This window comes from Podarcis muralis, chromosome 14, assembly GCF_964188315.1.
Source record: "Podarcis muralis chromosome 14, rPodMur119.hap1.1, whole genome shotgun sequence".
In the NCBI taxonomy this organism is placed as follows: domain Eukaryota; kingdom Metazoa; phylum Chordata; class Lepidosauria; order Squamata; family Lacertidae; genus Podarcis; species Podarcis muralis.
Window position 1 is genome coordinate 6092828 of NC_135668.1, and position 21750 is coordinate 6114577.

General features: G+C 38.6%; 1 protein-coding gene across 7 annotated transcripts in view; it reads right to left on the reverse strand.

The window, feature by feature from the left end:
* TCF12 (transcription factor 12) overlaps positions 1-21750 on the reverse strand; it is a 145494-nt gene that overhangs the window by 121831 nt on the left and 1913 nt on the right. For all 7 annotated transcript variants that reach the window (XM_028705856.2, XM_028705859.2, XM_028705854.2 and 4 more), the window contains exon 3: positions 21662-21734. In XM_028705856.2, the coding sequence (XP_028561689.2) occupies positions 21662-21734 (73 nt within the window). The remainder of the gene's footprint in view (positions 1-21661; positions 21735-21750) is intronic.

Here is a 21750-nt window from a genome sequence, read left to right on the forward strand (position 1 = left end):
ATTTTCATTTCATCCTGTTTGAGTTATAAGGGTTTGAAAATTCAAAAGAATGACAATTTTGGCCTTGCCTGACTACACACAAATGTCAAAAGCTCAGTCCAGAATTGAGATATTTCAAAACTAAAAATACTAATCTCTTCAGAACTTCATGGGCTTTAATGTGATATGTCATATGATTGATTTACTTTAATTTTTAAAGTTAAGTTACAAAATTTTAAATTTTAAAAAGTGATTTTAAAAATTTAGTATGATTAAAAATGTCAAAAATGTATTATTATTGATTATTTCTAGGAGCTACCTGCAAAATTTTGTATTGGGATCTCAATGGGAACCACATTTTTAAAAATCTATTTTGTAAATACATGCCCTATTGGGTTTTAATTAGGATACCAATTCTTGGAGCAGAACATAAAAGAGTAAACAAGACATCAAACTATAATATCAGTTACTTCAGGCATTTCGTTAGAAAGCTAGTAAGACTTTTTTTTTACAAATGTGTGTTCCTTTTTTTAAAAATATATTTTTATTAATTTCTTCACTGCACATAAAAAGACATAAAACATTAAAAGTCGAACATAACAACACACAAACAAGAAAAAAAAGAAAACCAAAAAGAGAACACCAAAAAACTAACACACATTACAAATAACAGACAAATCTACTTTAAAACAATAATTGACTTCCCTCCATCTCAGATTGGGCTGTTCAGACCCCATATCTCTCTGCAGTTTATATCCCTAAATCTTTACGTCACAGGTTTTATATTTCACCTACTGTGATTTTAATATTTCCTAAATTTGCTTCTATATATGTTGTAAATTTGTTCCAATCATTAATAAACTTTATATTTTTCTGATGTCTAATTTTCTGCGTCAACTTGGCTAGTTCTATATACTCAAACAATTTGGTTTGCCATTCTCTAACAGTTGGAATGTTGGGGGTTTTCCAATTTTGCGCTAACAATATCCTAGCGGCTACCGTTGCGTACTGGAATAATGTTTGATCTTCTTTTCTGATCTCATCTCCTATCATACCCAGAAGAAAAGCCTCAGGTTTTTTGGGAAAGGTATATCTCAGTATTTTTTTTAATTCATCATAAATAGAACCCCAAAACCTTTTCACTTCTTCACAAGTCCACCACATGTGGTGGAAACTCCCCTCTTTAGTTTTGCATTTCCAGCAAGTTTTGTCCCCCGTCTTGTACATTTTATCCAGTTTCACTGGAGTGATGTACCAACGGTACATCATCTTTTCCATATTTTCACGGAGACCAGTACATGCTGTGAATTTCATACCCTTACACCAGAGTTTCACCCAATTATCGTACTCTAGATTGTATCCGAGATCTATGGCCCATTTAATCATGACCTCCTTTACTTCTTCATCTTTTGTCTCCCAATCTAACAACTGATTATACATTTTGGATAGGAGTTTGACATTACTTTCTAATACAAATGTGTGTTCCAAAGCAGCATAATAGCTTGCTGTTACACGATAGAATTTTTTTTTTTGGGGGGGGGGGAGAGCTCAACAACCCGAGTGTTGGGTGACCTTGGGTGTTGGTGGGCCATGGTCCGCTGCTACCCATGTACCACCACCACCTCGCTGCCCCAGACACTGTTGGGGGTTGCTATGCCAGTGACTTGAATATTTAATAAAATATCAAGGTTCTTCTGTTTGATGTTTAAAATATTGATTTCTTGATTTTGGGTTAAAAAAAGCAGGGGTTGTCTTATACATGGATAAATACGGGGTGTGTGCGCATACATGTATAACAAAAATTAAAAAATGAAATTAAGCCCAACAGAATGAATATTGGTATCCTTCAGTATAATATAAAGTTTTGACTACAACATGCAGTTTTCAAGAAACAGATATAAAGAAGTATTTGTGAATCAGCATCTTCAGCAGCTTGAGTTATCATGGCTTAAATATGTATGAAATCAGAACAGCCAAGTTAGCATTTTAAAAGATTAAAAATGCGGGGGGGGGGGGGGGGACTGTGGCAGCAGAACGTCTTCAGATTTTTCATATCAAGAAAATACAACATTATATACATTTCGCTTTGTGCTTTATTATTCACCTGTAATCACCTTTTACAATCATCTCAAGGTGATATGCAATGAAACAGCAGTTACAAATTTTAGCAATATAATATAATTTTAGTATACAGTAGCTCTATGTGTGATGTAACACCTCCCAGTTAAAGCTCCTCATCTAGCTTTCTTCATCAAACACATGTGAGGCTGTGAGTGTCCAGAACACAGATAGGATAGGATAGAGGTTTTCAACCTTTTTGAGTCCACAGCTCCCTTAATCAACTACATTCTTCCTGCGGAACCCCTCTGGGGCTCAGGAGCCTAGTTATGTCACCCCTTGCATGCAGAGCGACCAGCCCCTCACCCCTTTTTGAACACCCTCCCTTGTGGAGTGTTCCTTCAGCCTCCTCTCCTCTCGCCTCTCCTTGGGAGTCCTCCGGGAAGCTACCGCTGCCATCCCTGGTCTCTGAGCTGCCCCTCCTTGCCCCAAAGAGGGGTGCCTCCCAGAGGCACCATTTACTTGTGGAGCTTATAGCCAGGGCTGCTGCACTAAACAGCTGTGCAAGCCTTTGGGAGGCAGATGCAAGAGGGCATCAGAGAGAGGAAAGAAAGAGGGACAGAGGCACACAGGTTGAAAACCCCTGGGATAGGACAAATACTCAATGCAAACAAGTTGGCTGGTGGTTCATTCACCCAGATGAAAGATGGAGTTATACTCTGAGTATGGAAAGACTTGCCTAATTGACCACAGATTTAGGCAGATGGAGCAACCTGCCCCTCAGCTTCTGCAGCAGAGTGACTCTGCTGAAAACAAACATTCTCCCCTATATATACCGCAATGACATTGCTTGTGCATCTCTTTTGCAAGTTTTTGTAGGAACTCCTCTAAGATTTTCACTTTAAAGAATGCAACTGGCAGAGGGCTTTGCTTTCTCTTGACTTCAAAATGTGCTTCAGGATCTGCTTGTTGCTTAGCATTCAAAAGTAGCAATGGCAGCCACCAGCTGATGCTGTTCCTGCACAACCTTATACTGTAATTCTTTTATTTGACTCTACCTCTGAGGACTGAATGCTCTTGGATCCATGCATGTAAGGGGAAAAGTCATCCTACCTACCATGTCAGCAACACAGAAAACACACTGCTATACAATCCTTTACAACACTTTATAGAAGTGTCAATAAATTTTGGGGTGAAGGGGCCTCAACACATGTGATCAATCAGTGGGTCAGCATGTAGAATTCGTTCCTTTCTCAAGATACCAAAAAAAAACCCCAGCAACCCTGTTCAATTAAAGTATCTCTAGACTACCCTGCTTCATCCTGAGGCCCTTAGTGCAGCTGAGTTCCTTGAATTATTGGAATATCTGATCATCTCAACACATCTTTCAAAATCTGTTATTTCTATATAAAGCTCTAATTGACAAAACCAACTTTGATTTACGTGGATGAGAGGAATTGAATGAGCATTTGGAATAACATTTGGAGTGGCAATGTAAGGATATTCTGGTGTCTGTGCAATTAACTTCTTCAGATCTCAGATTGCACTTAATACAACAAAAATAATTTTCAGAAAGTATTGGATCCACCACCACCTCTTCCAGAACTTGATAGAGAAGCAGAGATTGGACTCTGCATGTACTGATGGTGACAAAAACCTGGAAGAATGCTCTCCACTACTGACTGTGCAGTACTTAGAAGATTTCTCAACATTAGTTGCATATGAGAAAGCAGCCCAACAGCAGCAACTGGAAGGAAAATTGTCTGATATTTGGGCTTTGTATTTATATGAATTTTCATGAGGAAGTACTGACTGACAGGACTTGCTTACAGCTCCAAGTGGTGTGACTGGACTGAATCCCTAGCTTTCCGTTCTTGCATTGTTTAAAGGACTGATCACTGTCTGTTCAGTGTACATGTATGTGCTTTTGTTCTATGAGAAATTGTTTAAAACTGAATAAAAACATTGGATGGTATTCAACTGAGTTTTATCCTGAGCAGACTCACTGAAATTAATGGCTCTACCTTAGACATGTTCATTAATTGCAGTTTATTTACTCTGAGTAAAACTAAGCTGAATACCACCCACTGGTTAAAAAGTCATGGTGTGTTCTTACTAAATTCCTTGCATAGGTTCTTTATTTGTTCTCCATCTCTGCTGGTAGTTAAACTTGGAGAGAAATGTAGTTTATTCAGGAGATTTGAAACCTGTTGCATGAAACCTATTTCTGGCCTCTCCAATAATACATACAGGAGCTAAATCTCAGCTGTAATCAAATTTATAACTTTGTCAGCAACTTGCAACACAGCATACTGTAACACTAAAAAGGAAACACCTTAATCAACATTTCATTCCATGAAAGAAGAGGCAACACATATCAGGATGAATGCTATCCATGCTAAACTTGTAGAGCAAAATATACATATTGCTTAAAGAATAAACAGACTTAATTGGGATATGCAGGGGGGAAGAAAGAGAACAAATTTATGGAACCACAGAAAGGGGGAGGGAAGTCGAAGATTGATATCTAAGAATTGTTTCCTTTTTTGCTGAAATGTTTATCTGTTATAAATGAAAATCATAATTTTTTTTAATGTGCTTTGCTTAAACCAAAACATGCTAAATTTCAGTACAAACTCGTAGTTTTGTGATTAATTAGGGTAGAGAAATCAGAACTGGGAAATGTTACACAGTAATATTATTCAGTAAAGACAATGTTGCAATTTTAGTAGTAGCATGAGCCAAGGAATCCGTATTAGATCTCACCTTGCCTTAAGTAAGCTACTACGATAATGCCTCCGTGAACATCCACCACGTCTAGCATCCATTCCAGCGAATGTCTGCAGCAAACCCGGAAGTACCGGAACGAGTTACTTCCGGGTTTGCCACTCGCACATGCGCAGAAACGCTAAACTGTGCTTCACGCATGCACAGAAACGAGGTACGACTGTACGTTCTTAGCTTTTGCAAGTCCAATTGCAACAAAGAAGTGGAAGTAATCCTGACATCTCTTACTTACATGGCTATTTTAAGATTGATAATATAGGTAATAATATTTATACACTCTCAATCAAGTCCAGTAACCCATGGTGAGCTTTAAGCCACACAAACCCCAAGTTGAAATCTATAGATCAGACTGCACTCTTTGGTGTTATCTCTGCTTTGGCTAAACCCATGGTTTATGGTGACAAAAAATAGATGCAGAAAGACTGGTTCATGTACTGTTCCTTGCCTCTTCCAGTGCAGTTAGAAGGAGGGAATTGGAGACCTTCTCTTCCATTTTTGATTAACCACAGTTAGTTAATCTTAACTACGGCTTGTTTCAACAAACATTAGCTATGATTTATTATTATTACTATTTATTAAATTTGTATATCACCATATCTCAGGGCTACTCACAAGATAAAAACAAAATAATAATAAAAACAAAAGCAAAGCAAACAAATACCCCCCTTCCATCAACACATTTAAAAGGATATAGGATGTTAATGAGGGACGCGGGTGGCGCTGTGGGTAAAAGCCTCAGCGCCTAGGGCTTGCCGATCGAAAGGTCGGCGGTTCGAATCCCCGCGGCGGGGTGCGCTCCCGCTGCTCGGTCCCAGCGCCTGCCAACCTAGCAGTTCGAAAGCACTCCCGGGTGCAAGTAGATAAATAGGGACCGCTTACTGGCGGGAAGGTAAACGGCATTTCCGTGTGCTGCGCTGGCTCGCCAGAGCAGCGATGTCACACTGGCCACGTGACCCGGAAGTGTCTGTGGACAGCGCTGGCCCCCGGCCTCTTGAGTGAGATGGGCGCACAACCCCAGAGTCTGTCAAGACTGGCCCGTACGGGCAGGGGTACCTTTACCTTTTAACTTTAGGATGTTAATGAGCCTGGTTGAAGAGCAATGTTTTCACCTGATGCCTAACAGGACTGCGGTTATATGCTCAAACTATCTTGTCCTGGTGAGCAACCTGGTTGTACCAGCTGAAGTTCCTGAACTGTGTCCAGAGGCAGCCCTACGTATAACACATTGCAGTAATCTAACCTAGAGGTTACCAGAGCATAGACAACAGTATTTAGGCTATTCCTGTCCAGATAGGGGCACAAGCTGGGCCACCAGCCAAAGCCAATGCCTCAAGAGACAGCAAAGGATCCAGAAGTACCAATCCAAGCACCTTGTCCACATCCTCAAACCTTACTAATGGAAACTAATCCAACACAACAGGATAGGGCAATGCTGTGGACACCGCTTGAGATTCATCTGTAGTGGAGTTTGCCTTTAAAACCAGCTATTAAATTTATTTTTACTTTCAAACTAATGTAAAATCTCCATAAAGGTTGGTTTTTAAAATGTGAATGGGGGTTGGTACTCAACTAAAACCAATTATAGGAAGCTAACACTGTAAAATGCACAACATAAATATTTCTAAATCTAGAGAACCATACTTTGTATCTTTGGTAGTTTAACAGATCTAGCAAACAGTGGCACTGTAAAGACATTTTATACCCATAGAACTTATCATTCTTTAAAAAGGACTCCTGCATCTGCTCAGAACCTGGAAGCTTAACTATTATAATGCTGAATTATTACCTCTGTGGTGTATTTTCTGTGTCATGTGAGCACCTTCCAACTGGCTTCCTATGCATTTTAGTATAAAAATCATGCATGCCACACAAGGTAACTTTAACAGTGACTAGGCAGCTGTGCAAGGACTGTGTTCATCAAAATACATTTACTTACTACCATGGCTTTGTCCTGAAACTCACCAGCAAGTTAACCCAATTCAAAGCTACATAACTAACACAAGCGTGAGGTTGGAGTAACACTGACACCAAGATAGATGTGCTGAAATGTGGTGCATGCCAAATCCTTTCTAGTGTTAAAAGGACTAGAAGCCATTCATCCCCATCTGATGTAGTCAAATTTCGAATATATTACATTCTATTTCCCACATACATTCATCCTAAAGCTGTAAATACTATTACTGTACTGTAGATTGCATTTATAGAAAAGGCACCAGCAAAGCAATATGCCATATTTTTCCGTCTATAAGATGCCCCCATGTATAAGATGCCCCCTATTTTGGGGGACTCCGATTTCAGAAAATGGAGGGAGATCTATCCATGTATAAGACGCCCCCAAATTTTGGATATCATTTTTTAGGGGGGAAACCTAGTCTTATACACTGAAAAATATGGTAGTTACAGTATGTGTCTAACTGTAACCATGACAAAACATTTAACACAATTTTGAGGAGAGGGTATTTTGAATTATGAAATAAAGTTACACTGTTAGAATTTAATGCTTAACAGGGTAATCGCGGAGGCCTTTGCAAAAGACATGAGGGGAAAGTGACAGTCAGGATAATATTGCCAACAGCTTTTATGAACTGACTTTATTTACTGGTGACTCTCAAGGTCAAGTTAGAGTAAGGGGATTTGTTTTCCAAAACAAGTGAAGAAAATAATATCAAGAACAATTATGCAATAACTGTGGATTAAGCAAGTTGGAAGCAATATGAAAAATAACAGTACTACAAATGCCCCAAATACAAATGTAGAGCATTAGTGTAATGAAAAGGAAATAATGTTATTCTTTAAAATAGCAGAATTTAATTCACATTAGGAAAGCTGAGATGGTGGCTCACCAGACACATATTTTTTGTATTTCCCACCAAGGTTTTAACATATCATATACATACAGGTGTAAAAAGAGAAAAAAATTAGAATGCAAATTTATTAAAGAAAAAAGAAAAAGAGGGGGGAAATGCAATGAGGGACCTTTCATTTCTACATACCTAGAGGCAGCGCCACCTACCAAAAATAGGTATTGAATATGCCCTCTCTATAATTACCCATGCTAGGGTATTCATAGAAATAGAATTCACCACAGATTCTAAAACGCTGTTTATCTGACAAGACTGAAACTAGTCATCTAATTTATTGGTTTATCAATGACAATTCTACTTGAGACAGTAGAGCTGGGACAGGTATTGAGGGCAGGAGTTAACTGTACAAGTTATGGAACTGTACAAGTTATGGAACAAATGTAAGAAACCATGCAACTATTGAGCCAAACAGAACAAAATTTAATAATTTTCACTTACTATTCACATACGAGTTATAGCATTTAAGAATCTCACCATTGGGGGGAACCAGTTGAGATCTGGGAGGCAGCTTTTTTAAAAAGCAGACACATGTGTTTCTGTACACAGGATCACAGACAGTAGATCAGTGACAATAACTGATTTTATCACTAATCAAATGAACAGCATTGCAACCAAGTAAAAGTCATTATGAAAGGTGGCTTTTGATATTCTCACCAATGAACAATCCTCACATACTTGCTCAGTTTTGAGATACCATGGCTTTTGTGAATTCACAGAAGCATTTGCAGAACAGAAACCCTACTATCATATAACATTTACTTTATAAAAGGCAAAAAAAAATCCACCCATTTCCATAACAGCAATACGGCTTCAGAATTTGTGTAAAATGAAGCTGACTATACAAACTATAGAAAATATACCTATAGAAAATAGCTGGTCAATTAACAGATTTGAAAGTAACCAATAAGTTTTTTTTCTCTTAAAATGTTTGAGGGGTTTTTTCATATTGTTAAAGAAAGTATTATAAATTAAATGAGAGATGCACACTAAGAAGCAGATGTGGTTAATCCCAAGAAGCAGTTGGACAGTTGTCCAACTTCCAGTACGATTCAACCACTTTTAAGTTACCATGAAGGCATCTTCCAAATCATTAATCTCTCCCTCTCTCTATTAAAAGGTCAACTGTGTGCAATGCCTTTCATTTTTTCCACCTACTTTCTGGTCAGTCTTGGCTCACAGTGTCATTAAATGAGACTTCTGCCTCTAAACTTCATCCCCCAATAACAAGCTAAGGAGAACTCATTGGGCTGGATCCAGGCTAAGTTAGCAGATTTCAATGGGATTCAATTACAACTGACTTAATCTGGAATCTGGATCCAATCCACTGAGTCAAACCCTTTATTTTTTTAGGACTAGTTCCACCACCACTCCTCTTTTATGTAGAATAAAAAACGAGCAATACGTTCTTATTAGCCAAATCCCGTTTTTGCAAGCAGAATACATTTGTCAAAAACAAACCCAACAACACCTTGATCACAGAATCTTTAGACAACTTGTTACCATATCCATGATTATTAGATCATGGCCACAGGCAAGACACTGGTACATGTCTCCAACTGTCAAAGTGAATTTAATCCATTAACTTCAGAAGATAAAATAGGACAAGGCTGTTTTCCAGAGGAAATTGATTTGGGAATATTTTTCCCACCTGACAAGCAGTTTGTTGTGCCTACTCGGCTGCAAAGGTTTTAAACACCATGACTTTATAAAAGAATATATGCATATAATATTGATCAAGCATATAAATTCATTTGATTACATTTAACTGTAACAAGACTTATAATGTATAAATTTCATGTTTTCAGTTTAATATAATAAGGTTAATTGTAACTTGAAGAAAGACTCCTCAATTGTTGTATTAACATGATATTTTGTGTTATGGTAATATTAGCTGGCTGGAAAAGGTGCCTGAAAAAAATATTCTATGCCCTAGAATAAAACACCTATGCAAAATGGTTGCCGCCTGTATATTATTCTCAAATTCCAACCCTTTTATTGTAGAACAAGAACAGTAACAATTAAATACAAACAAAACATAAGGTAAATAAACCAGTTTTGACCAGTTTTATAAAGGTTCACAGTGTTGAACAGATATCAGCAAGCTTCACTGGGAGAGACTCATATTCAAGCATATTCACCCAGTGCTTTTCCAGCTGCACTGGCTCCCGGTGGAGTACAGAGTCAGATTTAAGGTGCTGCTTTTGACCTTTAAAGCCCTTCACGGCCTAGGACCCTCGTACCTACAGGACCACCTCTCCTGATATGCCCCATGGAGAGCCTTAAGGTCCATAAATAACAACACCCTAGAGGTCCCGGGCCTTAAGGAAGTTAGATTAGCTTCAACCAGAGCCAGGGCCTTTTCAACTCTGGCTCCGGCCTGGTGGAACGCTCTGCCTCATGAGACCAGGGCCCTGCAGGATCTGATTTCTTTCCGCAGGGCCTGTAAGACAAGAGTTTTTCTGTCTGGCCTTTGGCTTGGAGCCAATTTGATTCCCTCCCCCTCTTTCTTTTTTCTTTTTCCTTCCTCCTCCTGTGATGAGGCTGCATTTTAATATTTTAATGTTTCAATATTTTAATTGTTGTATTTTAATCTTGTTTTTAAGTTGTATTCATTCAACTTGTTTTTATTATTGCTTGTTAGCCGCCCTGAGCCCGGCCTTGGCTGGGGAGGGCGGGGTATAAATAAAAACTATTATTATTATTATTATTATTATTATTAAGTAGGAGCTGGAAGAGACAGTTCCAGTTTATAGCCCAAACAGCTCCTGTCCAAGATCACATCCGTTGAGGGCCCTCTAGCATCTCAACTGACAGGATGACTTGGGATGGCAACAGTGTTAAATCAAGACCTTTTAGGGCTCTAAAAGGTAAAATCCAGCTTCAATGGCAGGATCTGCTGAAACTTAGGGATATCACTGGTTATGATAAACCTGAACTCGTAAAGACACACTTTTGGGATGTTTATAAGATATAATTTAAGAGGGACATCTACAGCACTGGTGAGGAACTTCCATGCCACTGGTTGGTAGTACTGAGTATGGCACGCAGGTAGGGCACTGCTTCCGAACACTAAGCATTGCTGCCTGTTACTGAAAGGGAGTCACAGGAAGCTCACTACACTGCAGGAATGGTGACAGAAGTGTTGGATTGGCAGCATGTCACAACACACTGAACTCCCCACAGCTCTCCCTCTGAGGAACTGAAGACACTCAGTGTTCAGAAGGGAGATGAGCAATGCCACCCTACCTGTACCACCCCACCAACCACAACTGCCACAATCCTATTTAGGCCCATCAGGCATTGGAGGTTGGGCTGCCAGGTTGCTTGGGGTAAAGTACCTCCACATTTCCCAGGTATGGTATCACATTCATATTCAATGAATGGCTGCAAAGGAAGGAAAACTAGGAGCACAATCCTAAGATTCTTACTTTGCAGGCAAAATTCAGCACTTTTTAAATTTGGAGCCTTTTCTTGTCACTGCATGTGCCACCAGAAAGAGTGTCATATTGAAACATCTCTGATCTCAGAGGCTCCAAAGAAAGAATCTTAAATTTCAGCAGTCAATTTTATCACCTGAAATTGGCAGCTGTCAATTTCAATTAATCATCACAGCTCCATTAGTAGGAGCTGCAAAATAACTTTTAAGGTGAGGTCATTAATCAACAATTTTTTACTGCATTTGCATATGACATATGGCTCTATACAAGGAAGATTTCTGGAGGTCTTGTACCAGTGTAGTGAGAAACATTCCCACATCCATTTAAAAGATGGCCCGGGGGGTGGGGAGCGTTGGTAGGAACTTTCAAGTGTGCTTTGTTCTAGCCTTCCTTTCCTGACAAAATAAGCCAACATTCTTGTGAAGCAACACACATAATGCCATTGCAATAGTGGTATCCTACAACAAGCACATTTGAAACTAACTTTTAATTTCCCCAGGCCCCTTCCTTAAAGCAGAGCAGCACTTTATGTTTATACATCACCCACTTGTCTCATTAGACATTCTAGATGTTTTACAATACTGCAAAAATAGATTTAAAAGAATTAAAACAACAATAGTGATAAAATTAAATCCAAGTTAAATACAAAAACTGTTGGTTGGCAAGGGGAAAAAAGGTATATAAAAGGAGAATTCCTTGGATGCCAATACCCAGGTTTGGGACAAGTACTGTTTGTCAAGAGAACCTGAGCAGAGATTTAAAATCAAATCTTCAAAAAACGGAAAAAGGAAGACCCAGGTAACTACCGACCTGTGAGTTTGACATCAATACCATGGAAGGTCCTAGAACAGATAATCCAACTGTCTGTGAGCATTTAGGAAAGGAAGCTGTGATTACCAAGACCCAGCATGGGTTTCTCAAAAATAAGTCATGTCAAACCAATCTGATCTCTTTTGATGGAATTACAAACTTGGTGGATCAGGGAAATGCTGTGGACATAGTATATCTTGATTTCAGTAAGGCTTTTGACAAATTCCCCCATGATATTCTCATGAGGAAACTGGTAAAATGTGGGTTGAGTAAGGTGACTGTTAGGTGGATCTGTAGCTGGTTGACTGACCAAACCCAATAAATACTCATTAATGGTTCCTCATAATCCTGGGAAATAGTGACAAGTGGGGTGCTGCAGGGTTCTGTCCTGGGCCCATTGTTGTTCAACATCTTTATAAATGACTTGGATGAAGGCATTGAGGGGATGTTCATCCAATTTGCAGATGACAGCAAACTGGAAGGGGTAGCTAATGCTGCAGAAGACTGTCAGAATTCAAAATGATCTGAACAGATTGGATATTGACAAGATGGAACATATGCAGAGAAAGGCAACCAAGATGATCAAGGGTCTGGAAACTAAGCCTTACGAGGAGCGCTTGAAGGAGCTGGGTATTTCCAGGCTAAACATACTATCATTTCTCCTCTCAAGTCTCCACTTTTCCAGGCTAAAGAGGAGACTGAGAGGAGAAACGATAGTCATCTTCAAATATCTTAAGGACTGTCACATGAAAGAGGGAGCATGCTTGTTTTCTCCTGCTCTAGAGGGGATGACTCAATCCAATGGTTTCAAATTACAAGAAAGGAAAAACTTTCTGATAGTAACAGCTGTTCAGCAGTGGAACAGACTCCTACAAGAGGTGTTGGTCTCTCCTTCCTTAAAGGTTTTGAAACAGAGTTTGGATGGCCATCTGCCATGAATGCTTTAGCTAAGAGTCCTGCATCACGGGGGGTTGGACTAGATGACCCTTCGGTCCCTTCCAACTCTACAATTCTATGAAAATATGCAGCAAAGGAAATCATGGAAATATAGGCTATTAGACCTTTCAAAATGCCCTTGTGAGTTCCTTCCAAAATTACCCTCTTCCTCTAGCATAGAAAAAGACCACATGTTTACTAAGTTGAAAATGATTTACTTACAAACTCTTTGCAGGTCAGGTTCATGTGCTGTTCCATACATCAGTAAGAAAAGAGAGGCAGTAAAACTTGGCTTCGTTACAGTGGTGAAAGTTTCTGAATTATTGGTATAGAACTCAGTAATAGCTTGTAAAAGCCATGCGGTCTGAACTTGGAGCGATCAGTTTATACCACATCACCTTGAGCTTTTCAAGTAGACTGAAGGAGAACAAAGGACTTGATTACTTTCCTCTCAAAGTGAGGGGGAGTTAAGCCTGGCAAGACAGCTTACTCTGCGGCATTAACCCCTTCGTGTATTAATCAAACTTCAAGCACATTGGTTATATAAGGCTGGTTATCACGCAAAAAAAACAGCAAAGACATTAAAATTACTCAAATCCTTTAAAAAACCAATGCGCTTACAAATTCAGATAAGCTTGATAGTATGGTCAAAAGGGATCCTTGGACCTAGCACATAATGGAATTTTTCTGTTTTATTTAGAAAATATTAAGACTTTTCTTTCTTCAGCACAGCTCCCATACCATCCCCACAACATGTAAAAACCTAAAGTTCTAAAAATTGGATACATTTAGAAGCATGGCTAGCTCATACATAATGCCACATTATAAAATGTAACAAAAGCTTGTTTTGTTGCTTTTCCTTAGTATTCAGTTAACATCTTCACCAGTATGTCCTTTATGCTTTTGAATGTTGTGTTTGTAACCACAGCTTTGTTTTCTAAATGTAGAGATACAAAACATTCATTCAAGTCATAAAATCATCAATTATCTCATCCTTGCTGCAAGAAAAGAAATTGACCATTACGGTTAGCCAAAAATCATTGTGTCACTCACAAAATGCTAAGATAAACTAAACTTTCAAAAGAATATGTTCAAAGTTAGAAACTGATGCATGCTATCTTACACTAGACTAGAGAGTGAAGCAATTACTAATACAGTCATACCTTGGGTTGAAGTTGCTTCAGGTTGAGCGCTTTCAGGTTGCGCTCCGTGGCAACCCGGAAGTAACGGAACGCGTTACTTCCGGGTTTCGCAGCTTACGCATGTGCAGACGGTCAAAATGACGTCACACGCATGCGCGGAAGCAGCGAATCGCAACCCACGCAGACCTGAGGTACCACTGTAGTGGCTGAGTCATAAGCAGCATTCATCACCAAGAAAAGACAAGGGTTAGAGGCAGACAGACTCTTTATCTTTTGACATAGTAACAAGTTGGCTTATCTACAACTCTCTTTAAATTTTCCCATGGAAATATTCAGCACAACCCAAAGTCTCTCTAAAACAGGTATGTCTAATCAATGGCACTCCAGATGTTGCTGGACAACAGCTCTCAGCATCGCTGACCATTGGCCATAATGGCTGGGATGGATGGCAATTAGGAATCCAACAATATCTGGAGGGCTGCAGTTTAGCTACCACTGCTTTAAATGCTTTCTAAAAAGACAACTACTGAATTCTCCAGAAAAATAATGAAGACCTACCTAAAGATCTCCCAGAGACCTCATGACATTAGACACAATCTCAGGTTCAAGCACTTCCTTAAAGTGTCAGATGCAACTCAAAACCCAAGTTTCAAAAGCCGAAATAAACAAAGAATTTGTCCTACTATAATTATTATACCCATTCTCTTCCTCCAATGACTATAGAACAGATTATTTATGGTTCCAACACAATCCCCATTGCAAATTTTTTAACTTTAACATTTATAAATATATTAAACTAAAATAGCCATAAATACAATACTCAAAGATGAAACAAGAACTCAAGTATTATGTAGATACAATGCAAACCAACAATCACATTTTTAACCCAGAGCAAAAACATGTTTAAAAAATTTGCAAGTCCCATCATAATAGAAGTTTGTTGATGGCTTCAGAAGCCAACCCTCCCTTGGCAATCTTCCAGGGAACAGAAAATTTATGTGAGCCTGCTGTCAATCTGAAGATTACAGTAGCACACAGAGAATATTGTGCTTTCTTCAGCTTGTAAAAGCCAGGTCCATGTTTTGCTTGTCAGATACTACTCACAGGCAGTAACTAGGAATTGAAGTGAAGAGTGATGCACCAATATAATTTGCTCCCAGCAACCAATTATTGTAGGCTAGAAATTCCACCTACTTTTAGAATGCAATGTCTCATAACATTTTTAACACAACAAACAAACACATCACTCATATTTATTTAAAACACTTATATCCTGCCTTTCTTCAGAGGAGCTTGAGATAAAAACTACTTATTGACATTTAAACATGGAGAGCTAAAAATTCACTCACAATATGAATAAAGTCACTGAAGTTAGCAGGGATGGATAAAAGAAAAACTGAACAGTAAAGTTGTGCCTAGCTGTTTCAGGTGACTATTCATAGGAAGCATGTATATATTTATATTATTAAGTATACCCCACTTACTAACTGAAGTTCTTGAGATAGCTTACCATGTATTTAAAACATAATGAAATAAACATTAACACAATAGAAACTACAGCAGACAAAGGTCTGTTTGTATTAAATCCCCTTGTTCTGTATGTTACAACAAATGCCATTCTGCAATCTCCTGGCCTAGAACTGATGGCTGAAGCAGCTAGAAGTCAGTTCCACACAGACCATGACTTCCCACTGGGTGGTTGCTGCCAATGTTTCTATCTGCCTCAGCCCTAGTGGCAGATGCACGAGGTGCTGAGGGAACAAAAATGTTACATGCTTCTCTCCCAGTTCCCAGATGATCCAACTGCCACTTTGCTGCAGAATCTCTGGGGCACAGCAAGTCACCTAGGAAATAATCTCAGCCCAGACATGGCTAAGTATATTAGATTGCATACAAAGTGGTAAAGCCTGAAATTGGGGTGGGGAGAAACAGGACTTTTTTCCTAGGCCTTCCCACCCACCCGTTTTTCTAGTTGAAAAAGATGACATTTTGGTGGAAAAATATATATTTGGCATGTTAAAAAAATAAATGAGATACTTTTAAAGCAACGTTTTCCTTACTCAAACTGAATGGTATGTGAGTACTTTTTTACCCTACAACCTTAGAGCATGACAGTTTGTGTTTACTACAGACACTTGCAACATTCAAGTCCAATATGCATCTCTATACCTAGAAGTGCTGCCATCTTCATACTACCATCCCTTTGCTGTTTGCAAATTGATCTTTGCCTTCTTTTGATTTAAGTTTGAATATTCTAAAAGCTGCTCTACTGACCTGGCTCTTCCCTTGTGGTCAACCTTTTCACCTCTCCACTCAAACTACTATTACATAGGTACAGATAAAAGCAAAGGACCCTTGGACGATTAAGTCCAATCAAAGACAACTATGGGGTGCAGCGCTCATCTTGCTTTCCGGCTGAGGGAGCTGGTGTTTGTCCCCAAACAGCTTTCCAGGTCATGTGGCCGGCATGATTAAACTGCTTCTGGTGCAACAGGACACCGTGACGAGTGCCAGAGCACACGGAAATGCTGTTTACCTCCCCGCTGCAGCGGTACCTATTTATTTACTTGCAGTCATGTGCTTTTGAACTGCTAGGTTGGCAGAAGCTAGGACAGAGCAACAGGAGCTCACCATTGCATGGATTCGAACTGCTGACTTTTTGATCTGCAAGCCCAAGAGGCTCAGTAGTTTAGACCACAGCGCCACCCACATCCCCTTACTACATAAACATCCTGCTACAAAACTAACAAGAAGCCAATACATGTCTACTCAGAAGTAAACCCCACTGAATTTAATGGAGTTTACTGCCAGCTATGTGGGTACAGGATTGCAGCCCAAGACACTATACTTTTGAGGCTACAATCCTATGTACACTCACCACTAAACAGAGCAGGTCTTCCTTTTGAGTAAACCTACAACGGATTGCTCTGTAAATGTCATAAATATGCTAGTATAATTGAATATTCTAGGTAAGTTATATATATTGTTAGTGAAGATAAGCTAAGAAAGTAATGTATACATTTCTGGTTTTCAGCCCCCAGAAAAAAAATATTTTTCTCAGTGATTCCAAAATTTCCATAAATATTATATTATGTCTTTAGATGTTCAGGTATGATTTAAGTCAGCAATTTAAGGGTTCTTAACATCTTCACATTTTTCTTCAACTCTAATACTCTAATTGCCATTTTGAAATATTTTTAAACACCCCAACAGAAACAATTTCTAAGTAGAGCTTTGAATACAACGCTTAAACCACTAAGTGCACTATCTATCTATTTTCTAAACAAGTATCTCAATTACTTTTGGCTACTATAAAATGTTTCCAGATATTTAGAATCAAATTGAAAAATAGATATTTAGGGGGGGAAATACACTAAATCAGATCTGCATTCTTTCTGGACAGAACAACCCCCCCCCAAAAAAATCCACATTACTGACATCAACTGATACTGCAGAAAGCAATGATACCCTGGGTCTGTATCAAATACAGCTCTCAAACAGTGTATAAAGTGCCACTCCATCAAGCCAACTGCAACAGTCTAGCCTCAATGCTATGATGTCATGAACAGCTGTCACGAGCTTGACCCCACCCCCCAAGTAAGAATGTTACAGCCTTCTTCCCAGATTTCATTCATTAAAGTGTGTTTCTATACACTGCCAATGCCTGCTGTTCCAAAATGAGGGTGACTCCAGACACACCTTACATCAAACAAACAAACAAGTAAAAGAGGCTAATGCCATCATTGATGTAATTTAACTACTTTAGTTTAGACCACATCAGCCACCCTGATTTCACTACTTTAGTTTAGACCACATCAGCCACAGTTTGCGTGAGTGTGCGCACACAAACATATAGGTAATATATATCCTTATAGCCTGCATTTCCTCAGAGAAGCTCAAGAGGGCTAACAAGACATAAAACATTTTATCAGTGATTAAACATCAGGAAGCAAAACACAAGCAACAATATTTTTATAAGAACCATTCATGTGGCATCTGCCATAAAGTAAGAAACTTGCCATCTGAGACACAACTGCATGCCATGAGCATACTGACGGCATTTCGTTCCACATCTCTGTAAGAACCCCTTCCCCTTGAAGAAAGCCCACACCTACAGAAACCCATACAGGAGGCCCCAGGAAGCCAACATCCAACTGCTGATTCCCTACGAAGGGAATATGCTGCAAATATTCATGAAATCCCAGTAAGTGTATCATTATCACATCATGGTAACAGTAACAAGCCCCGAAGTACAACTGGGGATGAATGATCTATAGATTGAGGCAGTGTCTATGCCAGGGAGGAAATTCTCAGACGCAGGGTCCAAATACAGTGCTCTGGCCCCAAGGCCAGACCCCTCATCAGCCTTGCATCCTCTTCAAATTTGTTGCCCTGGCTGGAATGTGCCTTTGACCTGTGGTAATGCCTAAGTACTAGGAACTAAGTACTTCCAAAACAAACTGGAATTGATCCCATTAACCAGGTAAGACTGTCTGAGTATTCAAGCTAAGCCCAGTCGTCAAATACAAGCTACTGTCTGTGAAGCAAATGGCAAGCTTCACACAAGCAGACAGTAGACCCTTAGACCTTAGTACAAATCATCCAGACTGGTGAAGACACATAGAAAGACAGAATGGCATTTTACAGAAACAACAGAAGAGAGGCGGGGCATTCCAGAATTTATTTGGATCCTTAGCCATAAAGAGTTTCATGGGTTAAAACCAGCACTTTGAATTGGGCTTGGAAATCTACAGCCAGCCAGCATAGTCATAACAGAATTAGTATTATGTGATCTGTGTTATGGTTGCCTCACCTCAAAAAAAGGTTATTTTAGAGATGGATTTTTTTCAGAAAAAGGCAACCAAAATAATAAAGGGGATGGAACAACTCCATGACAAAAAGTTACAACACCTGGGGCTTTTTAGTTTTGTGGGGGGGGGGGAAGGATTAAGGGGGCATGATAGAGTTTATGTATGATGTAGTGAAAGCAGATTGGAAGTTTTTCTCCCTCTCTCATAATACTAGAAGCTGGAACCATCCAATGAAGTTGAACGTTGGAGGATTCAGGGGAGACAAAAAAAAGTATTTCTTCACACAGCATAGAGTTATACTATGGAATTTGCTCCCACAAGAGGTAGCCAAGCAATTTGGGTGGCTTTGAAAGTGGGTTAAACAAATTCATGAATATGAATGTCAATGTCTACTAGCTATGGTGGTTATGTTCTGCCTCCACTGTCCGAGGCAATAGACCTCTGAATCTCACTTGGGTCTTGCTTGCAGGCTTCCCATAAGCATCTGGTTGGTTACTGTGAGAACAGGATGCTGGACATGATATGCTTTTGGCCTGATCTATCAGGGCTCTTCTTAGTAGCAGAACTTATTTCACCATCAGCAAGACACAAATGATGAAAGTTTTCTGTAGATGATAACTGAACCTTAATGTCTGTAGTAAATTTTACAATCTTCCATGTTGACTTTTTAAAGTAGTCACTGAGTATTCAGTGTGACTTATTCTGATATAAATGTGCACAGGATTCCAAACTTACTTCATGTGACTGCAAATCATTTGCAACAAGTTAAAAAATTAATGTCTCTCACATGCACGTAAAATTCAACTACTGGAAGAGTTCGTCAAGTCTCAGTTTTAGATTATAGGCTTTTGAAAGAGACAAATCCATTCAGGTTCATGTAACAGGTTTTTAACAAATTGAGCACAAAGCACAAAACCACTACTGAGATCCAGAAGATTTACATTAATATTTAACAGGAAGGACGCGGGCGTGAGGGTTACTTGTGAACATGAAATCCAGACATTTTGAAATTATAGACAAACCTCTCAAAATATATGTTTAAGGTTATATCATAAATATGACATATATTTCAATACAATAAGCCTATCACATATTTATGCTGAAAAACAGATTGTCATTCTCTGCTTCCATAACTCTGCTTCAGAAAACTGTGTATACTATGGTACAATTGCAGCTGCTTGCAGCTGCTATTTTCTAGGAAATTAGAAAGCCTTGGGAAGCTTCCTGTTTGCAGCCATATTCATTTCCCAAAGAAAAATGGCATATACTTGCAACTCCACATCAAGCTGTACAGGAAAATTAAAACACTGTTATGTTTCTTTATCTGTATTCTCCAGCAGCAGTCCAATAACCATAGTTACAAGTTTGAAAGTTATGTTTGGCTTAACTATGATTAACAATATCACTGATGTAGATACAATGCTATTAATAGTTATTTCTTAAATGAAGTAGGGGAAGAAATGTCCACATGACAAAGAAAACTGCAAGCACACAAGGCACTCCAAATCACTTCACTGTGATTAGACACCAGGTAGATGTCTACACTGGGTCTATTATGAAATATATCAAAACCTTTTTAAAATTATCCAACAGCAATCTAAATATTAATTTTCATTCAACAATACTTGTTGAGAGTTTAATTCAGACTTTGCTGCAACAATATTAAAAGACTCAAAACTAGTAGACAGACCGGCTTGCTTTTTAGCCATTCAGAAGTTAATCTCCTTGGGTAATTCAAGTTTAGATAGAATACCAAAGATTTGTGAGGAAGGACAAGACTCAAGATTCCCAGTTAAGATTATGGAAATACTTACTAGATTACCCCTGACAATTAAAAGTCAACACAAATAAAAATGCAACAGTGCTTCCAAAACTAATAATGTAGCATTTGATAATATGTTTTATTTTCCTTATCTATAAAAGACAACAAGTACAACAGATCAACACAATTCTCCAAAAATGCTTTCCAATAATGCAATCTCATATCATTCTACACTGGTCAAACTAAAATAGTCATCTATTTTAAATCTGCAGCTCAATTATGCCTACAGTGAATTTAAAGTAGGATATGAAAGTATACATAACATATGCAGGAGAGAGAAGAATGCCAGAAAGCATGTTTTAGGCACAAGGTTCTAGGAGCACTGGAGAACACAGAATAACAGCTCTGCACTGCTGCCATTGCAATTTACAGCATTTTTAAGGAAAAGCATTATCTTCAATACAACTCAATTTCATATTTTAATTCCTCAGCAAATACTTCATCTCCCAAATTAAATGGTTTATGCACACATAAATACACATCTGTTCAATCTGGTCAATATACACTATACATTTGCCTCTCTTTTCCTACTTAATTTGGCCAGGTGAACTCTAGAAACAAAACGCTGTTTTCCCTATTTAGCTGTACTTTATTCTAGTCTTGCTTTATGCCTTAATTTTGTATAAATTACACAAAAGGCTTTCAACTTCAATATTTTGAATTTATGTTAGTGTTACTTAAGTCACTAAAAGTTTTTTTAAAATTCAAAAGGAAATAATATAATCCCAAATTACTGATAAAAAACTGAATATCCACATTTTCACAAATACCTGTCTTCCTGCAAACCCAATATTCTCAATTGAATTAACCTTTAAACTCATTCCACAGCATCAACAAACTAGAGATTCCAGCAGAAAACTAACTCATTTCTAAAGTGTTTACAGCATTTGTTTTAACTCCTTGAAGACTATATATTTCATCCACAAAGGTTTGTCACATACAAATTAAGATTTTATATATAACATAATACAACAGCATTGCTCTTGAACTTTTATGTTTTTTAGCTGCCTCTTACCTGATCCACTGAACTGGCTGCTTCCTAGTGTTGTTGGTCTAGTTTTCCCACTATTAAGAGGTGGAGAAAACATCTGCAAAACAAGTGGA